At 44.3% G+C, this 24,987-nt stretch overlaps 1 protein-coding gene and 1 long non-coding RNA gene across 2 annotated transcripts; one reads left to right on the top strand and one right to left on the bottom strand.

Moving 5' to 3' along the window:
- Positions 1-6,808: 6,808 nt before the first annotated feature.
- Positions 6,809-10,937, bottom strand: LOC121832177 (uncharacterized). The gene is made up of 4 exons (XR_006075706.2): positions 10,756-10,937; positions 8,482-8,545; positions 8,280-8,351; positions 6,809-7,169 (listed from the first exon to the last, which is right to left on the bottom strand). It is a non-coding gene; the product is annotated as an uncharacterized LOC121832177 (long non-coding RNA).
- Positions 10,888-24,723, top strand: C9H10orf53 (chromosome 9 C10orf53 homolog). The gene is made up of 3 exons (XM_006976725.3): positions 10,888-11,047; positions 21,395-21,514; positions 24,472-24,723. Exons 1-3 carry the CDS (start codon positions 10,951-10,953, stop codon positions 24,534-24,536), a joined length of 282 nt encoding a protein of 93 aa, XP_006976787.1. The 5' UTR covers positions 10,888-10,950; the 3' UTR covers positions 24,537-24,723.
- Positions 24,724-24,987: the final 264 nt, after the last annotated feature.

The following is a 24,987-nucleotide window of genomic DNA, read 5'->3' as shown; positions in this document are numbered from 1 at the left end:
GAAGGGCTCCTACAACTATGAAAACATATACTTAAGGGAAAATATTTAAGCTATGTACTGGCATTCAGAAGATTTAAAAAAAAATTCCAGCACTTGTGAAGCAGAGGCAGGGAGATCTCTGTGAGTTCTAGGCCACCCTGGTCTACAAAGCAAGTTCCAAGACAGTCAGAGTTATGTAAAGAGAGCCTGTCTCAAAAAAGAAAGAAAGAAAAGAAAAGAAAGAAAGAAAGAAAGAAAGAAAGAAAGAAAGAAAGAAAGAAAGAAAGAAAGAAAGAAAAAAAGAAAGAAAGAAAGAAAGAAAGAAAGGAGGGAGGGAGGGAGGGAGGGAGGGAGGAAAAGAGAGAGAGAGAAAGAAAGAAAGAAAAAAAGAAAGAAAGAAAGAAAAGAAAAGAAAAGAAAAGAAAAGAAAAGAAAAGAAAAGAAAGAAAAGAAATGAAATAAGTGCATTCCAGAAGGAAGGGCGCCCATAGTTAAGCAGGAGCTACAAGTTTATACACGACAGGTCTGTCCTGGCTTCCGTTCTGTTGCTGTGGTGAAATACCCTGTCCAAGAGCAACCTGCAGGAGGGAAGGGTTTATTTGGCTTACAGTTCCAGGCTGCAGTCCAGTATGGCTGAGAAGTCAAGAGGCAGGAACTTCAAGCACCATATCCACAGCCAGGAGTACACAGAGAAGATGCACATGGACCCCTGCTGAGCACCTGGCTTTCTTCACTCTTATACAGCTCAGGGCACAGCCCATGAAATGGTGCTGCTCACATTCAGGGTGAGTCTTCCCACCAACAGTCAAGGCAATTCAAAGGACAAGCCAACAGGCTGACCTGATCTACATAATCCCTCAACTGAGACTCCCTTCCCAGGTAATTCTAGGTGGTGACAAGTTGACATTTAAAACCAGGCAGCCCATGACCCCACTGGCCCATACAGCACACCATCCCTTGGGGTTGACAGAATGCACAAGCCCATGGAGGGTGGAAGAACCACTTAATTTCCATCACGAAACCAATTTCCAGAGGCATCTTCATCCTGTGAAAGGGACTAGAAAAACTCTTCCCATCAGCCCCCACCCAGCCCCAGACAAAGCCAAGAAAGTCTGTCATCTACTCAAGGTAGTAGATGTAGAGGGAAGAAATGAATGAAAAATCAAAACCACAAACTTTGCCATGTGAAGACAAGAAATCTGAATTTACATGATCATTTTAAAAGGCCAAATTGGCCTGATATAATATAAAACCACTTTCCACCTTGGACACATCAAACACCCACAGTGGGAAATAGTCTATTGCAGATGAGCTCAAAGTCAGAAATACAAAGCTAGGAAATTATGTACACCACAGGAGAGCGGCAGAGAAGTAAAGAGGAGCCAGTACCACGGCAGCTTCAGATAATAGACACCTCAGAGAAACCAATAAACAGATGTGTCTAGTATTGCTAAAGACATTGTTGAAGGAAGACAAAATACGGAACTCAGACGTACATGTAAGAGTCGCAGGGGAAGCATCTCAGTTTGTTTCCTGTTGCTGTGATGAAGATCAAGGCCAAAGGCAACTTAGGGAGGAAAGGATTTCTTTGGCTTACACCTCTCCATCACAGTCCATCACTGAGAGAAGTAAGAGCAGGGACTCAAGGTAGGAACCTGGAGGCAGGAACTGAAGCACGGACCACGGAGGGATGTTGTTTACTGGCTTGCTCTCACAGCTTAGTTTGCATTTTTATGCAATCCAGGACCACCTGTCCAGGGGTCATACCACCCACAGTCGGCGAGACCCTCCTATATGAATTATTAATCAAGAAAATGTCCCCATGAACTTGTCCACAGGCCAATCTGATGGAAGCAACTCCTTAGCTGAGGCTCCCTTTTCCCGATGACTCTAGCTTCTGTGGAGTTGACAAAATCAGAACCAGCACAGGGACATGTTAGATAGAATGTGGGAAAGCAATAGTCAATGAGAAATGACTGAGAATATTCCAGAATCTAATAAACAATTCTAAAACTCCTGGGTCAAAGAAAATAAGATAACACAAACTTTAAAATACTTAAAGAATGTTAAAGACACCACATAGCAATGCTGTTCCCAGAATGTCTGGGGCCAAATATAGGATACCTTATTATGAGACACACACACACCCAAAAATACAGGCCATTGCCATTGTTCTTGGTTACCAACCAGAACTAGATGATAAGACCCTGATGTTGAAAGCACCCCTTGATTTGGTCTCAGGAGACCAATAAATCAAGCTGAAATTGATCTGGAAGTGTGCTCCCTGCTGGCTAGCTTTCACACTGCTGGAATGCACTTATAGTCTGCTGGGGGAGAAAAGGCATTCACGGTCTTATCTAGCTATGAACGCTGTGCACTATACCGTTGACGTAATAGTGGCATGGCTGACATGGGAGTGTCCGATCGCTTTATTGTTGGATTTGAGGCTCTCTCCACAAGAGGAATTCATGTCTGGTACTAGAAACCTGGTCACAAACCATGGCTAGAAAGGTCATAGACCCTAAGATGGAAACCTACCCTATTGTTTTGCTAAATGGATATGGTGCCACGCTGCCTTCCAGTGTTTATACCCATAGTTTAGTGCCACTCTCTGAAGTGGTCAGAGAAGCTTCTGTTTGGAGTTGATGCAGAGAATAAGTAACTGTTGAGTGCTTGGCCATAAATCAGACAACTATATCACTTCCTCCAAGGAATATTGTGGAAGAGGATATGGGAAGAATGTAAGAGCCATACTATTTTCTAAACATGGCACTGTGAAAGCTAAGCAACCAAGGAAGATGCTTCCAACTATTGCACCTGTGAACTCATAGCAGCAGTGGTTACCTGCACAAGATCTTCATAAGACTGGACCTATCAACATTCCTTCACAGACTGAGAGGGATCCATGAAGCTATAGGAACTTAAGGGTTGATGGAGCTAAAGGAGTCATATTCCCCAGTGGTAGAGACACTGGTAAATTTCTCTTGATCAAGCAAATAATCTCCCATACATGCTCAGGAAGGCAACTGTAATTAAATACAGGAGGTAAAAACAACAGTAACAAACAAAAAGACAAGAATGAGGGAGGAACGCTCATTGGAAGGGAGGAAAAGGGGTTCAGTGGGAGCAGAGAGGCTGAGTGGGAATACACTCAAAGCATGTTAAAGATGTGTATGAAGTTGTAAAGGAGTAAATGAAATTCATTTAAAGGTACCTAATATCGAAACCTTTGGGATATGGCAAAATTTTTCACAGGCAAGTAATACTTCAAAATACATCAGAAAAGGATATGATAAAAGAATTGGTGAGCTAAATATAGCTTTGAAACAGAAAGGGAAAAGCTGGACCTGGTGGCCTGTGCCTATAGTCCCAGCACTTGGGAGTCTGAGACAGGAGGATCAGGTTGAAGGCCAGTCTAGGCTACACAGTGCGTTCAGACTAGGCAGAGCACCACCATGAGACCCTGTCTTAAAAAGAAAATCAATAATAAGTAAAGGGTTTTAGAATCAGTTAGAAGGAACCAACCAGTGACCCCAAAGAAGAAGAGAAAAGATTAAAGACAAAAATCAGTTACCAAAGAAACAGAAAACAAAACACAGTAGAAAAGAGAAAGAAAATTAGGCTATTTGAAAAGACTAACAAAATACACAAGTGTGGTAAAACTAGTTTGGAATAGTTTAGTTTCCTATTGGGGTAAAGACTTTTCTTCCCAGAAAACCACCACCTTGTCAGTAGGAAGGAAAAATATGTTAGAAAAAAATTATTCCTTTTGGAAGCATTCTTGTTAAACAATCATGGAACTTACTTTTTTTTTTAAATTTATTTTACAATACCATTCAGTTCTACATAATAGCCACAGATTCCCTTGTTCTCTCCCTTCTTGCCCTCCTCCCCTTCCCCCCAGCACACCACCCATTCCCACCTCCTCCAGATCAAGGTCTCCCCCGAGGACTGGGATCGACCTGATAGACTCAGTCCAGGCAGGTCCAGTCCCCTCCTCCCAGATTGAGCCAAGCGTCCCTGCATAAATCCCAGGTTTCAAACAGCTAACTCATGCAACGAGCCCAGGACCTGGTACCACTGCCTAGATGCCTCCCAAACAGATCAAGCCAATCGACTGTCTCACCTATTCAGAGGGCCTGATTCAGTTGGGGGCCCCTCAGCCTTTGGTTCATAGTTCATGTGTTTCCATTCATTTGGTTATTTGTCCCTGTGCTTTATCCAACCTTGGTTTCAACAATTCTCACTCATATAAACCCTCCTCTTTCTCACTAATTAGACTCCCAGTGGAACTTACATTTATGGACAAACATTTCAATCTAAAAGTTGACCTATTGTGCAGAATTTTCACTGTGCCTACGATCGTCAGTCCTCTGGGTAAGTTGTTAAACAAATGACATGGAAAGAAATTGTCAAAATCAACCACGCTTCAGCTTCTTTAGCCAAAGAGGCTGCCTTTGGCTCTTCAGTCTAAGATCTATGTCACGTGGAAAACATCAGTTTATATCCTTATAAAATCATCGCTGGGCATGCTATCAAAACGGAATGACTGCATGAGGCATTGGACGGTATTTTTCAAATGATAGCTAAAAGTTCAGAATTGGTTACAGGGACTTTGAAAAAGACACCAGATTGAAGATTCTGTTCAGCCACAGTAAAGAGAGACACAGCAGCCACTTCTAACCCCCTCTTGTGTTACAAAACTCCAAGAGACAAAGCTTGGGTTTGTGTTTCTCACCTCAGACTTGTGCCCCCTTGTCCTGTGGGCATACCCACGTGAACCTCAGGGGGCCTCAGTGAGGCTTATTTCCACTACTTCAGATCTGTAGCGGAGGACCCCAGCTGGGCACAATGGGACTCAACGCTCCTCTCACATCTCTACTAATTTCTGCTCTTTTATAGCATGTTTCCTAAATCCTTTTATATTTCAACTATTTGAAAAAAATCATTCCTTAGTCTATTTTTTTCTAAATGAGAGAGATAGTGATGATCTGAGTTTTAATAAAAGTACAAATGAGGATGATATCACATCCTCACATTAGTCACATTATTTGTTATGACTCTTGCCTTACCCAAACCTCCTACTTCATTTGAATCAAGTTTCAAGTCTCAAAAAATTTAAAAATTTCACTCCCTTCATAAAATAAAGTATCTTATTTGGAGAAAATATAATTTTTAGACAAAAATAGGACAGAGGAAGCCGGGTGGCGGTGGTGCACACCTTTAATCCCAGCCCTCAGGAGGCAGAGCCAGGCGGATCTCTGTGAGTTTGAGGCCAGCCTGGTCTACAGAGCGAGATTCAGGACAGGCACCAAAACTACACAGAGAAATCCTGTCTCGAAAAAACAAAACAAAAATTGGACAGAGGCTTTTCGTTTTTAGATTTGTTTTTAATTATGTGTGTACATGTATGTTTGTATGGGTGTATGTGCATATGAGTTTCAGATGCTCACAAAGGCTGGGGTCATGCTGTCCCATGTGGATGCTGGGAACTAAACTTAGGTCCTCTGTAAGGGCAGTACTCACTCTTAACTGCTAAGACATTGTTCCAGTTCCATAGAGGCCTATTGAAAATCTTCCAAAAAGAGCTTTGTATTTTGGGGTACTTTTCTCTCAGATGAGATTGGGTGAGTTTAGTCTGGGATGGCTGTATATCATATCTTTATTTGAGATCTAAATTCTTACAGATAAGAACAAAAGAACTTCTTAATATATATTGGATTTGCATGTGTGTATATGCATGTCTGTCACTGGGAGGGACCTGAATCTCACTCATTAGACTAAGATGGCTGGCTACCATCTTAGCTGAGAGTCTGACAGATCCTCCTGTCTCTATCTTTTCCGTGCTGGAATTGTCAGCGCACACTATCATGCCTGGCTTTTTTATGTGGGTGCTGAGGCTTGAGCTCTGGTCCTCAGACCTGCTTTCCAAGTACTTTCGCAACAGAGCTATATTTCCCCAGTGCCCCCCAAAGAAAGAATATTAACTGGGTCTGACCTATTGGTTTCCTATGTTGCTACTGACACTAAAAATGTTTAGAACAGATTAAAGCCTCTAGACAGAGCCATAGTGTAAGTTAAACTTATGCCTACTTTAGAGTCACTTTGACCATTGTCAGGACTACCCAAGATTTAGGTTGACACTTTTTATTTAAATTATGTACAAATAGTATCCAATGGCAAAAACATTTATGATGATGTTTTTGTTGTCAGTTTGTTTTAAATAAAGATTGGCCAAAAGCTAGAATCAAGAAACTTCTCTGGGAGTATAGGCCTATGAATTTTAGGACAAACCCAATCTACTGAAAATAATTTTAAAAGACATACTTTAAAAAGAATTAATATTCAAAAATGGGACATGAAAAATGTTATTTCTGAACAAAGAAAATTTGTAACCTAGGAGACCAGAGTTTAAGAACCCATACTTCCTGATTGAGTCTTCAAGGTGCCCCATCATGCAGTTAGTTTGGATTAGAAAAAAAATACTAAACAATAATATTACATTTTTCCAATGAAAAGTAAATGAACAGTGTTACAAAATAACTCCATTGGAGTCACAATCCCCTTTATTCTTCCTTTTCTCTTTTTTTCTTTTTTGTTTGTTTTTGTGATGACAGGGCCTCATGTAGCCCAGGCCAGCCTTGAACCTATTACCTAGGTTGAGGATGAACTTGATCTGATCCTCTTACCTCCACCTCCAAAAAGCTGAGAGTGGTTAGATCCCATTTCTTATTTTTCTTTTTTTTTCTTTTTTCTTTTTTTTGCCGGAGCTAAGGATAGAACCCAGGGCCTTGCACTTGCTAGGCAAGCACTCTACCACTGAGCTAAATCCCCAACCCCATGGATCCCATTTATTTTTCTGATATAAAATAAAGAATGAGATTTGGTCATGCAAACAAAAAATCTATGGAGTCCTGTTTTCTCACATATTTGGCCTCTTATTTCTACCCCTATTACTAATAATGTTTTGAACCTGTGGAAAATATAACTTTGTTTAAAAATTTTTTTTAAGTAGTATAGCCTTATTATCTTCAGGAGTGTGAATTTCCATTCGTTTCCACGAACCGGAATGTAGACTAACACCAAGGTAAGAGGACAAATCAAGTTGTTATCCAAATAAGAGTTATGGTCATTTACATATGAAAGGCCAGTCTTCCCTGGAATTAGAACTGTTCCATGTGAGGCTATAGCTGCGGAATCAAGGAGGAAAAATTAAGATTAGAGGACAACATCTCAAGTTCAGGATAAAGAGAAAATATATATAATAACCATTCTATTCAACTTTGTGGTAGAGTTTCTAGCCAGTGATATATGATAAGAAGAAAAAAAGAAAGGTTCAATGAAGGAAATACAGCTGTAACTGTTTGGAAGCTGTATGACTGTTTACACAGATAACCCCAAAGGACCTACAAATACATTATCAAAAAGAACAAAGAAGATCAAGGTAGTTTACATAAGATCAATATATAAAAGTAAAATGTTATACTCCAGAAATAAACTCAGCATTGAAAAGACATGGTTTAGAGGCTGGGAACATGGTTCAGTGGGCAAAGTACTTGCTATGAAAGCATGAGAAACTGAGTTCATATCTCCAGTGCCCATGTAAAAGCTAAATGTGGACGCTCACATCTATAACCTCAACCCTGGGCACTTGGGGGTGGGGTGGGGTGGGGTGCAGAGACAAAAGGTTTCTAGAAGCTTGCCCAACAAGCCACTTGTGGTGGTTTGAATAAGATTGGCCCCCATAGGCTCATATATGTAAATGCTTAAGGAGTAGCATCAGGAGGTGTGGCCTTGTTGGGGGAAATGTGTCACTGGGGGTGGGCTTTGGGGTTTCAAATGCTCAAGCCAGGTCCAGTGTCACTCTCTCTTCCTGATGTCTGCAGATTCAGATGTATAACTCTCAGCTCCTTCTCCAGCATCACGTCTGCCTGCATGCCACCATGCTCCCCCTTATGATGATAATGGGCTAAACTCTGAACTGTAAGCGAGCTCCAGTTAAATGTTTTCCTTTATAAGAGTTGCTGTGGTCATGGTGTCTCTTCACAGTAATAGAAACCCCTAACTAAGACACCAGTTTAGCCAAATCAATAAACTCTAGGTTCAGTGAGAGACTCTGTATCTAGATCCAAGGTAGTGCCAGGCATAATAACACACACTTCTAATGCCAGCACTCACAAGGTAGAGGTGAGTTTGAGTCCAGCCTAATCTACATAGCAAGTTCCAGGACAGCCAGGGTTATATAGAGAAACCTCGTCTCAAAAAAAAAACAAAACCAAAAACAAGAACAAGAAATTCACTATAGTGGGCTGATAAGCAGACGTAGTGAATCCAGGCTCTGGGCACCAAGGCTGATGACCTCAGTTCAAGCCCTGTAACCAACAGAGAGAGAGACAAGTCCCACAAATTGTCCTCTGACCTCCACACGCATGCCACAGCACAGTGACAAGGAGGTGAAATATGAAACAGATTAGTAGTAAAACCAAGAAAAAAAGTACTTACAAACGCTTTTAACAAAGTTAATCATCCAATCAGTAGTACTTCAGTGAGGAGTAGATTTTGTCTTCTAAAAGTGCACCAAGTTCAGAGAAAACCAAACATTAGTGTCTTAATTAGGGTTACTACTGCTGTGATGAAACACCATGACCAAAGACAACTTGCAGAGGAAAGGGTTTATTTGGCTTACACTTCCACATTGTTGTTCATCATTGAAGGAAGTCAGGACAGGAACTCAAGCAGGGCAGGAACCTGGAGGTAGGAGCTGATGCAGAGGCTATGGAGGGGTGCTGCTTACTGGCTTGCTCCTCGTGGCTTGCTCAACCTGCTTTCTTTTAGAACTCAGGACCACCAGCCCAGGGATGACATCACCCACAATGGGCTGGGCCCTTCTCCATCAATCACTAATTAAGGAAATGCCCTACAGGCTTGTCTGCTTACAACCAGATTTTCTCAATTGAGGTTCCCCGTCTCAGATAACTACAGCTTGTGTCAAGTTGACATAAAACTAGCTAGCACAATTAGGTCCTTCTGAAAGGCATGAGGCCATACTGATTAGGATGAAGAGCACTGATGTCATTCATGGAGGGCACTGCCTGTCTCTCCCTGTAGTTGGCTGTGCTCCTCTGTGTCGTGACTCCCTTTCTGCTATTCAGTGGTGCTGTGAACTGAAGTTCCCAGAAAAGGCCACACCCATATGAAAGAGTCTGCATGGCTGATTGGTTGGTTTGAATTTCGTGATTGTAATGTTCAGATCCAGAGCCCAAATTATCTTGAGTTATTGTTAATATTCATCCATTGCTAACTTCCCTGTCAGACCTAACATCTTTTCAGCTATTATGTAAAACCTTTGGAGTATATTATCAGACCATTAGCTTCCACAACCCCCCAGCTAAAACATCATCAGACAATGTCTGCAGCCTGTTGCTGAGTTACCTCTGCCTTGCTTCGACTTGTATACCCACTGTGCCCACCAATGCATTTGGTAAATGCTTTGAATTATGACTTTTTTTGTTTTATGACTATAAAAAAGTTCATAAGATGACTTCTATGTCAAAACATGTTATATTTGGGGCAATCTGAATTCATGTCTCTGGGCCATGGTTACTGGTATTTGGCTCAGAATCAACTCTTCCTATTAAGGTGAAAGTCATGTCTTGCATTGACAATGTGAAGCAGAGTACTAGGGGAAATTCTTTGTGCCCTCCAAAAGTCATAATTCTACTGGCAATATGGATCAACCAGTATGTGTCACAGAAGAGCAGACTGTGCACGTGGAGAGAATGCATATTAATGCACAACAGCAGCATATGTTGGGAGAAGAATTAATGGGAGTTTTTAATCCTAGCACTTTTCATAATGAGTGTAAAAATATCAACCATGTTGGTTTTTATAAATGTGTGTTGCACTCACAAGAAGGTGATTGTTAGGACTGGCTAACTGCTGTGAAAAAAAAAGAAAAAAGAAAAAAAAACAACCCACCCCTGAATCTCAGGACTGTAGAAGAAATGCTTCCTTCTTCCTCTCCCAGAATAAAGCAGGCCGCTGAGGCTACGTCCAGGAATCCAGCTTCCTCCCTGTAGTGGGGTCTCTCGTCCATGGGACCTCCAGGTTCTCCCTGGGTTGTCTGTGTCTGGGGTGTGTGTGTGTGTGTGTGTGTGTGTGTGTGTGTGTGTGTGTGTGTGTGTGTGTGTGTAGGAGGAGGAGGAGGAGGGAGAGGAAGAGGGCAAGAGGGAGGGAGGAAGAGAGGGAGACAGAGACAGACAGACAGACAGACAGACAGACAGACAGACAGAGACCCTTTTGAGTCCTTATCCCAACCCCAGGATGAGAGTTTGGTGAATCTAGGTTTGTCTCAGCCGAACAGGTTAACTAGCAAGGAATGGAAACTACTTCCAAACAGAGCGGAAATGGACTAATTGAAAACTTATCAGCACATGTGGTGGCACATGCCTGTAATCCCAGCGTTTGGGAGGTTTCAACAAAACAAAGATATGTCTATTTGTATGTATGTATAATCAATCAAACACAGAACAGAGAGTAGAGAAAACGCAGTTTCCCATCCACTCTACTTTCCTGCGCCACCTGGCAAGGCTCCCGAGCCTCAGCTGAGTAAATACAAAACCGCAGGCCGGCAACTCACCTGGAGCAATGGTTACTGGGAAAAGGAGGAAACTTTGGAAAACACAGCCAGACACGTGCTTTCCATAGCTAGTCAGCGTTAGTCATTCACCCATTCACCGCAAGCACTTAGCACAGCGCGTACCACACAGCACTTACCACAGCAGGTGGAAACTGAGTTAGTTTATGAGGCTGTATAGCAACTGTCCTAGGCCTGGGGACCTGGGACAAGGAAGCCTTAGCCCCGCCCAGCGCATGGCCACGCCCACCCCTCTGAGGGCCGGAAGGGCAGTTGCCTAGCAGCAGGTGTTGTTCCGAGTCCTTGACAGCCTCCAGCAGCCAGGAAGAAGCACCATGCCCAAGAACGCCTTAGTGACCTTGCGCTACGGGCCCTACAGCGCAGTGGGCCTGTCCGTGGAGCACCGTACCTACCGACTGGAGGGTCTGCAAGGTGGGACACCCCGCTGAGTGCCCCTTTTTGAGACTCAGCCTCCCGGACTCAGGCTGAGTCCTCTACCTAGGCCTTCCCTCCTCAGACCCCAGGGAAGTGCTGCCTTCCCTAGGAAGCCTTCCTAGGATGACTTAGCACCTCCCTCTGATTCCCACTACTCTATGGGCACCCTGAGTGTTACCAGGCAAAATACACACACACACACACACACACACACACACACACCACCTAATCCCACATTACAATTTGGGAAAATTAGGTCAGAAATACTAAGTGTCCTTTGCAAGTCAAATGGCTGCAAAGCGACAGAGCTGAGATTCTATCCCCTGCTTGTTCATTTATGCGGCAAGGCCTGTGTTAAACATCTGTGTGCCTGGACTCAGGCAGATGGGCTCACCGTTGAACAGGATGTGTGCAGGAGAGCATTGATTGTTGAGAGTCATGCCTAAACCCTAACAGACTAGAGGCTGCATGGGAACCTGCCGACGGCAAAGCGACCAGAATTTTAGGGCAAAAGTCCCAAGAGGCCAAACTCAGCCACCACCTGTATTAGTCACAGAACTAATAGATTATATATATTTGTTGTTCTCTAGAGTCACAGAACTTATAAAATATGTATTTGTTGGAATGACTTACAGGCTGCAGCCCAACAATAGCTAGTTGTGGATGGAAAGTTCAAGAATCCAGTAGCTGCTCAGTTCCCCGAGGCTGGGTGTCTCAGCTGGAATCCCGAAGTAGGCTCAATGGATGTGCTGACAAGGACAAGCAGGCGAAGAATAAACAACCCCTTCCTTCTTCTAGTGTCCTTATATAGGCTTCCAGCAGAAGGTGTGGCCCAGATTAAAGGTGTGTCATCCCACCTCAAGATCCGGATCAAAGGCATGTTCCCTTCCTGCCTCAAGATCTGGATCACAAATGTGCCCTCCATTTCACTCCAGATATAGTCAAGTTGACAACCAAGAATAACCATCACACCATCCCAATATGATACTTAAATAGATAAGCCTAGAGAAGCAGAGAAATGTAATTAATGTTGCACACTGGAAGGAGGAAGAGACAAAGGGCACAATGAGCCAAAACCCATCCCTGGGGTGCTGCCTAAATTTTAGGATTAAGTGGAGAAAGGGCCCGGTGATGGCACACGCTTTTAATCCCAGCACTTAGGAGGCAGAGGCAGGTGAATCTCTGAGTCTCAAGCCAGCCTGGTCTACAAAGCAAGTTCCAGGACAGTCAGGGCTACACAGAGAAACCCTGTCTCAAAAAAAACAAACAAACAGCCGGATGGTGGTGGTGCACGCCCTTAATCCCAGCACTCAGGAGGCAGACGCAGGTGGATCTCTGTGAGTTCGAGGCCAGCCTGGTTTACAGAGTGAGTTCCAGGAAAAGGAAACCCTGTCTCGAAAAACCAAGAAAAAAAAAAAATTGAAGTGGAATTGGTGCAGGAGGTGAGATGCTCATATACTCCAGCCATCCTGATTGATTGAACATCACCAGTGTTCAGGAAGACTCCTTGAGCAATAGCCACGTTAAGCAATTGAGTGACCCAGAATAAACGAGACAGACACAAAGTGAAGGCAGAAATGGCAGACTTTCGTCCCACTCCGAATTACCTTGTACAACCGAAAGATGAATTGGTTCTTTTTAGCAAAAGCATTTCCTAAGTGCCTGTTAGAGTGCCGGTAAATTGGAGGGGATTGAGGATACATTTGCGTTTTGATGAATGAATAGAGATTGGCCAGGGAAAGAGAGGCCAGGGCATTCCAGGCAGAAGACCTGACACTTTCAGAAACTGATGATAGGAATAAGTGTTGAGACGTTGAACTGATGGAGGTTAGGCCAGTAGGAGCAGCCTGAGAGCTCCAGGCAGGGAAATGAAACCTCAGCTGCTCTGGTCAAGCTGGAGGGTCAAGAGCGGAAGAGAGAGACAGTAGAGGGCTTTGATGGTGGTCCGAGGTTGTAAGGAGAGCATCCTGGGTCAAGACGGCCATAAAGGGAAGTTATGCCAAGTAACAGCAGTGACCTCCCTAGGACAGTAGACCGGGTAGGCAAGGGCAGGGAGGGTGCCACCGGCATTTAGCCATGTCTGCCTAGCAGCAGAGCTGATGGATGGCAATGCTGTCTACCAAACTGGGAAGCACCAACCGAGGGCCACAGTTTGGATGAGCACATTCTGTTGTGGACACATTAAACTTCATTCGCTTTTAGCTACCTAGGTCAATGTACAAAGAAAAAGAAACTCTCTAATCCTGTCAAACCAGCACCCCACCCCACAATGACTTCATTTCACCTTAGTTATGTCCTAAAGGCCCCGTCTCCAGGCATGGTCAGAGGGAGTTAGGACTTTCAACATACAAAATAGGAAAAAGCACAATTCGGTCCATAGCAGCAGCATGTGGTGACATTCATTACAGATTGCAATATCATAGACCCATCACTGTCTATTGCCAGAGTTTTTCGGTATCCTGAACAATAACGTAGAAAGCAGTAACTCCACCTCCCACGCTAGACCTGACACTCTAATCCTCTCTACAGCCCTGTGTGCACCAGGCTTTCTCTCTCTTTTCGGCCACCACCCAGCTCCCAAATCATGACATGGAGACTTCTTAGTTGTGAATGCTCAGCCTAGCTTAGACTCATCTCTGGCTAGCTCTTTTAACTTGAATTACCCTGTTTCTGTTTACGTACCGTTTGCCTCAGCTTTTTGCTTTTCTTTCCTTCTGTATAGCTTACTTCCACTGCTTCTTGTGTCTGGCTGGTGGTAACTGTCTGGCTTCTGGCCCTGGGTGTTTCCCTTGTTCTTCCCTCCTCCTCCTCTTCCTCCTTCTCCTCCTCCTCCTCATCATCATCATCTCCTTCTCTCTTCTCTCCCAAGCCTAGATTTCTCCTCCTATTGATTCTTTCTGCCCACCAGCCCCACCTATCCTTTTCCTGCCTAACTATTGGCCATTCAGCTTTTTATTAGATCAATCAGGTGCCTTAGGTAGACCAGGTGAAACAAATGTATCACATCTTTACCTAGTTAAACACACATCCTTACATCATTAAACAAACGCATCATAAACAAATGACACATACCTTTACACAATTAAAGTAATATTCGGCAGTATAAACAATTGCAACATATCTTTACATAGTGAAATATTCCACAACACCCGTGAATCTTCCAAGTTTAGATATTTAATATGTTAGAATCTGCTCATAGGCCTTCTCTACTGCCAGGGAGACAGCATCAGCAGAGGCAAAGCACAAGGGCCCTGAAGTTGAGCTTACCTAGTTTTGACTCGGTCTCTACTCCTCATAGACTTACAGACAAAGTTAAGATCAAGTTGTTTTTCCTTTATGAGCCTCACCTTCCTTGCTGGTAAAGGAGAATGTGAACCCCGCCCCCCATTGGTGTGAGTCTGATGAGAAAAGCATGGAAACGCACATGTGACAAGGACTTACTCTGGAGACAATCGTTAGGAAAGGGGGCGGGGTGTCTCTCAGAGCATCTGAGGACTGGAAAGCAGTGTGGGCTGGTAGAGGATGGTGTATAGCAAGAGAGTTGGTCTGTTTTGCCCTTGACATCAAGCAGTTGGCAAAGGTGCCTAGGTGAAGAACCATGAGTTAGCTAGGCGTGGTGGTGCACACCTTTAATCCCAACACTTGGGAGGCAGAGGCAGGTGATTCTGAGTTTGAGGCCAGTCTACAGAGCGAGTTCCAGGATAGTCAAGGCTACACAGAGAAATGCTGTCTCGGAAACAAACAAACAAAACCCACCATTAATTTGTACTTTAATGTTTGATTCTGAAAGGAGGAAACTGGAGAAGAGAAGTGGAGGACGTTGGATTATTAAGAAACACCAAACCAGTGGGTAGAAATCATGTTGTAGGATTTAGAAGGAAGAAGGCAGGAGCCCTTCTAACTGTAGACCAGATCTAGATACTGATGACATCAGCATCCCTGTCCCAGGTCCTGACTGCTCCAGTTCTGCTGTCACTCATGTCTCAGACCTCCCTCCACTGTACCTTCTGTCAGGCCTGTCAATCCATCCCATGGTCCTTGTCCTCAGCATATGTCGGTAAGTCAACCCTTTGCCCCGTCAACCTCCCTCCTCCCTCCCCCACCTATGTCCAGTCCCCATCACCCTCTGCTGAATTGTGTCATGGCTTCCAGCCAGAGCTCTCTGTGACCACAGGAGTCTCCTTATAGTCTGTTCTCAGAACCAGAGCTGGGTCAGAACATGGCTTCATTCCTGGATGACTCTGGTGACTCCCAGCTCATAGATGCCAAAGACCTTCCAAGGCTTTCCGGCTTCTCCTGACCTCTTTGACCTCCTTACACATCCTCTCCAGCCATAGCCACATCCTCACTGACCAAGGACCTCTCCAGGGATCCCGGGAGCTGACACCCGATGCTCAGCAGGCATTGTACCTGTGATGCCTTTTTCTACATGATCCTCCCTTTCCACCCTCAGCCTTTAAGTCATCAGCCCGAAAGTCACCCTCATGGATAAGACATCCTGAAGTTGTGTGTGTGTGTGTGTGTGTGTGTGTGTGTGTGTGTGTGTGTGTGTGTAAGTGGCAGGAGTCTGTTCTCTCTTTCCACCATGTGGGTACTGGGTATCACACTAAGGTTGGGGGGGACTTGATAGCAAATGCCTTCTTCACCCACTGAGCCATCTCAGCAGCTCTAACCCCCTCCATCTCTAGTCCTTTCCTCCTCCTCTGTTCTTCGTGTTTCTAGATATCTGCCACAGCACTGATCTCACATCCTCACCTCACACACATTCGGATGTAATCTTCAGAGATTCTTGTCTGTCCCGTGGGGTCCCAGTTCCTGTACTTGGTGTACGGAAAGTGTTCCATGACTTTTCCTGGAGAGGGGTGAACAAATATTCACCCCAGATGGGGCACTAACAAAGACCGAAGAAACAATTCCACCCAAGTCTAACGCAGTCAGCCAGTGAGCTTATTGGGATTGCCTGCTTACAGGAGCATGAGCGACTCACAGGGAAGCCCACTCTGCCAGGGCTGATGAGTCACAAAAGCTGCATTCCTGGAGGTCCCTGCTCAGCTGACCCTGCTGAAGAGTATGCTCTGCCCCGCTGTGCTTCACTGCTTCCATGACCTTCAAAGTGGGGTCTCCTGATAATGCAACTTTCTAAATATTCCAGGAGGGAATGTTTTAAGGACATGACTACTCATCAGAAAGATAGAACCCCGTGCTGGAGGGAGAGACGGAACCAGGCGGCTGGCAGAGGCGTTGCCTAGGGACAAAGTGCTAGGGGCCAGGGATGGGTAGTGCACAAGTGGGAGATGATGAACCAGAAGGCATGTGAGGTGGGATTCCAGAGGAAATGGATCCTAAACGGTTGCGCTCAAATTATCTCCAGAGAGAGAGATGCTGTCATGGTTGTCAGCTGTGGATTAGGAAATGAAAATTCTCCTAGGTTCCCAATTGTTCACAAATGGGACCGTGACCTTGGAAGGCAACTTGGAAGAGTCTATAAAATGTAGCCCACACAACAGAAGCCAACGGCTTCATTTCCAGGTGCCTTCTTAACTGGAAAAGACCACCCAGACCCAGGTGGCAAACTGCCAATGTCTTCTGCAACCTTCTTGGTGAAGGAAAAAAATAGAAACAACCAGAAACTGCAATGGCTGGGTAAATCGCAGCACATCCGTCATGTGACATGGGGTGGTGGAAGGCTGGGCTGGGTAAGCGCAGCACCAGGGAGCGAGCCTGCCCCTGAGCCCCTGCACACCATGATCTCCCTTCGCTCAAAGAGGCAGATAACGCAAGAGGCACACAGGGTAGAGTCAGGGTGGTTTTGAAAATTTTGTTGTCCTTTTCTATAATTTCTAAGGTTTTTACAGAATCAAGAGTCAGCTTTATATTGATAAGCTGATAATATTTTAGATGTACTTTTTTTTTTTTTTCAGCAAAAATGTACTTAAAAAAAGAAAGAAACATAGGACCAGTGCACATCTGTATGCATGGCACTGGGAAAGAAACATAGAACCAGTGCACATCTGTAATCGTAGTACTTGGAAAGAAACATAGGACCAGTGCACATATGTATGCATGGCACTGGGAAAGCAGAGGGAGGATTAGGAGTTCAAGCTAGCCTGGGCTACATGAGACTCTGAAGAGGGGAGAACAAAAGAGGAAGATGGAGAACCAGTCAGGGGAGAACACACCTGTAATCCAGCATTCAGGAGGTGAGGCAGGAAGGTCATGAGTTCAAGGCCAGCCTGGACTATGCACCAAGACCCTGCCAGCCCCACCCCCAATAAAGTAAGAAAGAGGGGTGGGAAAAGAAAGGATAGAGGAAGGAAAGAGAGGGAAATGGAGGAGAGTAGAGAAAGCAGACACGGGTTGGTGAGGGATGCAGAGGTAGGTGAATTACTGAGCATGTGGTTCTCTGACTTCAGAGAAGCAGGCAGTGCCGAGGGAAAGGAATCGGTGGAGCCGGGCACTGAGCTGAGGCCACAGGCGCAGGCTGCTGCACCCTCTTGGGAAGGGAAGGGTAGTCTGAGAAGATCACGGGGAGCATTTTGGTGGCCGGCGAGGTTTGTAAGGTATCTGCAGGTGGCTGATTTGTAGAGTCATTTGTGTACACCCATGCTTGATAACACATCTAATAACAGCTGCCAACATTTACAGAGGACCCAGTGACAAGGGCCGAGGTGTTAATAGCAACAAAGCAGGGAACATTCGCTCCCTCCCCCCACACCCCACTTGAGACCCGGTGTCAACACTGAGGCAAGCAGGTCTACTTGCTGCCCTTCCTCTGTAAAATCTGCATCTGAATTCTGCATAGGACTTTTAAAAAAACATAGCCCTTTATCGTTTCCCGGAGTGCCGCTGTCTTTGGAAGGATGCCTGATCTTTTCTGAACGTACCATGCCCTAAGCAATCTGAACACTTTTGTTCTTTATTATCCATGAATTATAATGGCGCAGCAAAAAATGTCTTCACTAAACCAGTTGCTTAAAAGAGCGCTAAGTAATTGCCCTGGCCACGGTTGCTCCTTGCCTACTGTAGCTGAGCCTGCCAAACGAGCCCCTCAAAGGGATTGGAAGGCACTGAAACCGACCATTAAAAACAGAATCAATCTTTATTTAGTCGAGGCACCCAAACGCTACCCTGCCTCCCCAGTGATGCATTAGCTGAACTCATTAATGGCCGCTGGCATCTTGTCTGCTCGGAGTTAAGGAAGGAAAGCGATCTGCCGGTGAACCTCGACTTCCTACTCAGAAGCATTTACACCATCCGCAGATGCTACCCAGCTCTGCCCGCTCAGTGAGGACAGAGCCTTTCCCCTGTCCCTTTGCTCTATCCAGATCTCCTGTGAGGAATGAGGTGCCACTTCAAAGAGGTGGGTGTTCGGCGGGTGGCTTACCGCTCCTGGCTGATGTATGCTGGAGTTCAGCCACTGCCTGTGCACAGACTTTGTTTCAGGGAACACATTTATCTGACCTTTCTTTGAATAGACAACTCAGTAGCAACTCAGGAAACCGTGGCCCGCTCCGTGCCGAGTGGTGGCATTTGGGTGAGCTGCAGGGATTCCAACGTGTCTTCTTCTCTCATCCCTTAAGGCCGCACCAGCCACGTCACAGTCAGCCTCGCTGTTACATGTCACTCCTCTCTGATAGGAAGGGGACGATGTCCTGAGGCTGACAGTGTGACAGACTGTGCAGGTGTTGTCGCTGGAGTACAAACCGGGCAGGTAACCAATAGCCACAAGGCAAGTTGGTGGTACTCAGCATCATTTTGTGTTTGCTACTTTGGGGAGCCAGTGTTGACCCCAGGTTCCCAGAAGAAGGTCAAGAGGCCTGCCCTTCCAGAGCTCAGGTGCCTGTACTTGGCAGCCCATAGAAGGAGAGAGGACCCTTTCTTGTCTTTTTTGTAGATCAAATCCATTTTCTCAGCCACACCTTGTCTTGTAAGAGCAATTTCATCTCTATACGATACTCCAAACCCAAGTGTGATCTGAGCTCAATCTGATGGGCCTTTCAGGGGATGTCAGGGACAGCTGGGAGGTGCTTACCTCCTGAGGTCTCTTGCGGGACTGCCTGTCTAGTCCTTATAGTCTCAGTCTCTCAGAGCCCCTTAGGCCTTAGAAAGCTGGCCTTAGGAGTTTGTAGCAGAGTGACAGACAGCTAGGCTCCTGAGTTGTCCCCGCCAGATTCTAGCCCACTCCCCAGGAGGGTCTACAGACCGTGCAAAGCCTAAGGTCCCAGAGGCCACGGTGTACTTTCCCATGTATAGCTATTTCCTACTGGGTAGAGGGGTGCTATGGGCGGGGGAAGGTGAGGCCAGAAATCCCTACCACGGACTGACGTCATGTCTCCCTACACGATGAACTACCCTTCCAACCCAGCTGGACCACTTCCATTTAAACAAGTCACTGGTCCAAGCTGAGTGCCCTCTTCAGAGATGTTTAAGATCAAGACACTTGAACAGGATACAATAGCATAAATATGCCAAAGAAATGATGCAGGCGTTCTTTGGAGCGAGGCATTAGCTGAGGCAGGTCAATTAGGGCCCCAACCGGGTGCCTGAGGAGCGTGATCGTGTTAATGGAGACCCTCACTGAGTCTTTCTCAAGTTTCTTTCCAAAAGTGAAATCAAAATTATGCAATTAAAATGCTCACAGCTGGGGCTGGATGTTCTTGAACTGATTGAAAGATGAAGAAGTGGACAAGACAACTTTTCAAACAGCGATTGTCTCTGTAATTAAATGCAATTAACTGACAGAAATGTCTGCTTTTCCCATCCCTAAAACTGATTAGAATGCTAAGACTTTTTAAAAAAAATGACCCCATCTGATGCCTTGTTCCTTCTAACCCAAATATTCAGCAGCGCACACAGAACGCTGAAGGCAAACGGCACACAGACTCTAAGATGGACTGTGTCGCCCTGGCTGTCCTGGAACTAGCTCTGTAGACCAGGCTGGCCTCAAACTCAGAGGTCCACCTGCCTCTGTCTCCCAAGTGCTGGGATTAAAGATGTACGATACCACTGCCCAGATAACTCATGGTTCTTTACCTAGGCACCTTTGCCAACTCCTTGATGTCAGAGGTAAAACAGACCCAACTCTCTTGCTATACACCATCCTCTACCAACCTGAACTGCCTACCATTCCTCAAATATCCTGAGAGACCCCCACCCCCACCCAGCAAAGCTCCTATTTAATTTTTTACATGTATTTACACATTGTGTGTGTGTTTCTGTGTACATCATGTGTTTTTAATTAGGGTTTCTATTGCTGTGAAGAGACATCATGACCACGGCAACTCTCATAAAGGAAAATATTTAATTGGGGCTGGTTTACAGTTTTAGAGATTTAGTCCATTATTGTCCTAGTGAAAATCATGGCGACATGCAGGCAGACATGGTGCTGAAGAAGGGATTGAGAGTTCTATATTTTGATCCACAGGCAACAGGAAGTAAACTGTCACACTGGGTATGACTTGAGCATATGTGAGACCTTAAAGCCCACCTCCACAGTGATAAACTTCCTCCAACAAGGCCACACCTTCTCCAACAAAGCCATACCTTCCAACAGTACCACTCCATATTAGCCAAGTATTCAAACACATGAGTCTATGGGGGCCATCCCTATTCACACCACCACATCATGGCACACATGTGGACATCAGAGAATGACTGAAGAGTTGATCCTCTTCTTCTACTTCAGGTTCTAAGTCTTGGCAGCAAGCACCCTTCGCCAATCTCATCATCCTGTAACTATAAACTTCCAAGTTAAAATCTCATTATGAACACATAGCATTATTTACTCAGTCAGCCTTTTATTATCAGACTTACGGATAGTTCACTGAATTTTGGTATTATATAGAAAAAAGAATATCTTGTTGCAAAAATCTGCCTGTATTTCTGACTTTTTTTTTTTACAGGGTTTCTTTTAAGTATGATGTTCTCAAAATATGTTTTTGAAGGTTATGGTTTATGCTATGGATTGCCCTCTTGAAAGGCAACCAAATTATATTTCCATCATCAGGGAAAGAAGTTGCTGGATCCTGGGTCCCCTGAGCACTGTCTCTATGAGATAAAGCTGTGGGACACTCAATTGCCACTTCGAAGATATGGGTCATTTCCTAACAGATCCCCTAGGTCTGGGGTAATTCACAAGCAAGAGATGTGCCACTTGGGTGTCTGTCTTTGCTTTCCTGAGACTATAAGGACACATGGAGATCAAGGACCATCTAGGTGCCCAGCTGGTGGTTATGACCATGAACAGCCAGGGAAGAGAGAAAGCTGCTGCTGTCCATGAGAACATAGACATAGGCTAACCTGGAGTCTGCCCCCATGTCACCCACATCCTTCCCTGTTTTCCAGCTGTGTTGACCAAAGATGGACATGATGTCATCCTGGAGCAGATAGAAGACTGGAATCTAGTGGAGCTTGTGGTAAATGAAGAAATAGTCTTCCGGTGTGATATCCAAGACCTGGAATTTGGTAAGGCCATAGGAGGCCTCTGCCCAGCACTCAGCCTCCTCTGAGAAGTCCCTCAGTTTCTAGTTGAAAAGCTCAGGGAGTCATGCCTAGAACCAAATTGGGGTTCTTTCTGCATCTCAAACTCAGATCAAGAGCCCTGTTTCCTGAGGCATATGAAAGACAGCACACACACACACACACACACACACACACACACACACACATACACACACACATACACACACACCATGGTACAGACACACCACTATAGGAATAATAAGATAGTAGATTATTGAATCTACCTTTAAACTAAAAAAAGCAACTACTAGTCTTAAGTATTTTACATTGGTATGGATTTTGTATATTGATACAAATATAAGGTTATTTTTGTTATACTGTATATATGTTTCTACTCTTGTTTAAGGTATTATACCTATGCAGGTCATTTTAAAATGTAGTGTAAAGTTTTAGTCCTTAAAGGCTATTATCAGAAACTGTTTAAGATAATTAAGAAATGTAGGTTGGTAGTTAGTCATCTATAACAAACTTGCAGTCATGTAGGTATGTTTTCAAGGTTAAACAGAGATATATTTTAGATAAATAGATGGTCTTCAAACACTTCAGAGACCTATAGAATATGGCATTTAAGATGCTTTAACAACATAATGCTTTTCATGACAGTGAGACATGTGTGCTCCTGGTAGCACTGATTTACTTTAAAAAAAAAAGATGATGGGTATCAAAGAACCTCCATATGGAGTTTGCTTTCATTGTGGCAAAGTTAGACACTAGGCAAGAAACTGTCCTTGCTTCAACTGCTAACATTATGTTGTCCTAATTGGACAAGCAGGACACAAAAGAAGGCAACTGTCAAACTTTGCCAAGACAAGGTAGGAGAGTCCTTCAAAATTCCTGCTTCACAGAAAAATATGTCATATATGCCAGGCCTGTAGGTCAAAGATGGATGACCCAGTGTTGCAGAGGAAACTTGTGGTGACTGTCCAGGCAGCCAGATGTCGCTGTCATTTCTATCGTTTTAGAAGTTGTTTGTTCTGTGCTTCCTGTTTACGTAGGTAATAGTATATTCTTCTCAGGTCTTTGATTGGGTTGAAGACTAGATAGTTATAGTTACAGTTTTCCTTGTTATCAAATTCAGAAGAAAACTTACAAAAGAGATGTAAAGTGTTTAAGGTTGAGAGACATAAAAGCTTAATTTATCTATCTAAAAAAATGTTCTAAGATCTAAAAGGATATTTTTAGGATGGTTATACAAGTTTTGATAGAAAATGGTTTAGGTATAAAACTTTGGACTCATCAGGATAGGATAGATAATAATTTCTCCAAATTTGCCAAATAAAAATGGACTTGACATTGTGAATGCAATTTTTACTTGATAATTGTTCTTATTGTATATAACTTTACTGTATTAGAGTTAAAACCTTTCTTTTTTATTTAGACAAAAAAAGGGGAAATGTTGTGGGATACTTGTACACTGTGTGAAGATGTATTACTGTGATTAGTGTAATAAAAAGCTGAATGGCTAACAGCTACTCAGGAGGTATAGGTGGGACTTCCAGGCAGAGAGAGAACTCTGGGAAGAAGAAAGGTGGAGTCGCCAGCCAGACTCAGAGAAAGCAGGATGGGCAGTACAGAGATGGGGTAACACCACATGGAAGAATGTAGGTTAGTATAAATGGGTCAATTTAAGTTATAAGAACTAGTTGAGACAAGCCTAAGTGAAAGGCCAAGCTTTCATAATTAATAATAAGTTTCCATGTCATTATTTGTGAGCTGGCAGACCAAAGAAAAATCTGACTAAATACCACACACACACTCACACTCACACTCACACTCACACATGCACACATACTCTCTCACACACACACCATGGCACACACACCACACATACATACATACATATATATACACACACACCACGCATACACACTTACACACATATACTACACTCACATACAAATACACACCACACACATAGACATACACACTTATATAATACACTCACACACACACACACACACACACATACCACACACATACACACACACTTACATAATACACTCACACACACATACACACACATAGCATGGCACACACACACACCACACATGTACACTCACACACATAGTCACACACACTCATACACACTTACACACATACACTACACTCACACACACATACACACCACATACACTATACACATTCACTCACACACATACACACATACACTACACTCACACACACATACACACCACATACACTATACACATTCACTCACACACATACACACATAATACACACACACATACACCACACTCACACACACATAGCATGGCACACACTCACATGCACATAGCATGGCACACACACACTCCACACACATACTCACACATACTCACACACACTCATACACACACACACACACACACACACTCACACACACCCATACACACCACACACATACACTCACACTGAAGTGCTGTGGTACCCAGCTTCTTCCCCAATACTGGAGATGAGAGAGAAAAGAAAACAAAGCTGAGCCCACCTTTCATATGTGATGGAATTGGAAGAAAATAAGGTTTTGTGGTTAGTTTCTTTTTTTTAACTTTAATGATGTGTTTTATTATTTACTTCAGTGTGATTTTTTGTTCCATTTGTTTATTTCATCTAGACTTCTGAGACAATTAGAGTATGCCCACAGTGTGTGGCGTCATCAGCTATATTCTGCACCTTCTTTTGCCCTGGAGGGCTTCTGACCCATAGGCTGACACCATGTTTACCTCCCTGTGTCTGAGAGCAAGAGCTTCAGGAATCCACTAAGACTCTGCTAGAGGCTACTTAATGTTTTACATGCCTGTAGCTTTGGAAAATACACTTCCAGTGGAAGCCTGAGGTATATTTACTGCTACATCAAACTGTACCTAAAGCTGGCCGAAGGTGCGTGTTATCTATTTCCCTAGGGGGTGACGGCAAACTAGACCCGCTGTGTGAAGAGGCCAGGATCGCTGTGCTAAATGCCTTCTGATCTCATGGAGCAGACAGAAGAAAGCCAGCTCTGCCCTCCAGTCTACAATGCCAGCAAAAGGGGCTTATTGGGCTCTCTCTACCAGTTAGAACATGGCAATGGCACCCATCCTCTAGTCTGTGTGTTTTGGGTTTCTCATCTGGCTGCATAGACACTCACAAAAATAATAAAAACCACCTCACTGGCAGCATCTCTCTGTCTCAACCCATAGGGAAAGCCCTCCAATATCAGATGCATGTGGATCTGAGGGAAATAATAAAATGCAATCTAATAACAGAGCGCCATCCCCTAATAAAGCGCCATTGCCAGGAGCATTAGACATTCCATTCCGAAGCAAGCCAAGAACTAGGAATAGGTGAAATTAAAGCTGCCTGGGCAGGGGTGAGAACGACGCCTTTGAAAACCTGGACCAAGCCGGTGTCAACAAAGAATTCGGAAACCCAGCTGTCTC

This window comes from Peromyscus maniculatus, chromosome 9 (assembly GCF_049852395.1).
Source record: "Peromyscus maniculatus bairdii isolate BWxNUB_F1_BW_parent chromosome 9, HU_Pman_BW_mat_3.1, whole genome shotgun sequence".
Classification (NCBI taxonomy): Eukaryota; Metazoa; Chordata; class Mammalia; order Rodentia; family Cricetidae; genus Peromyscus; species Peromyscus maniculatus.
This window is presented reverse-complemented; position numbering and strand designations above follow the sequence as displayed.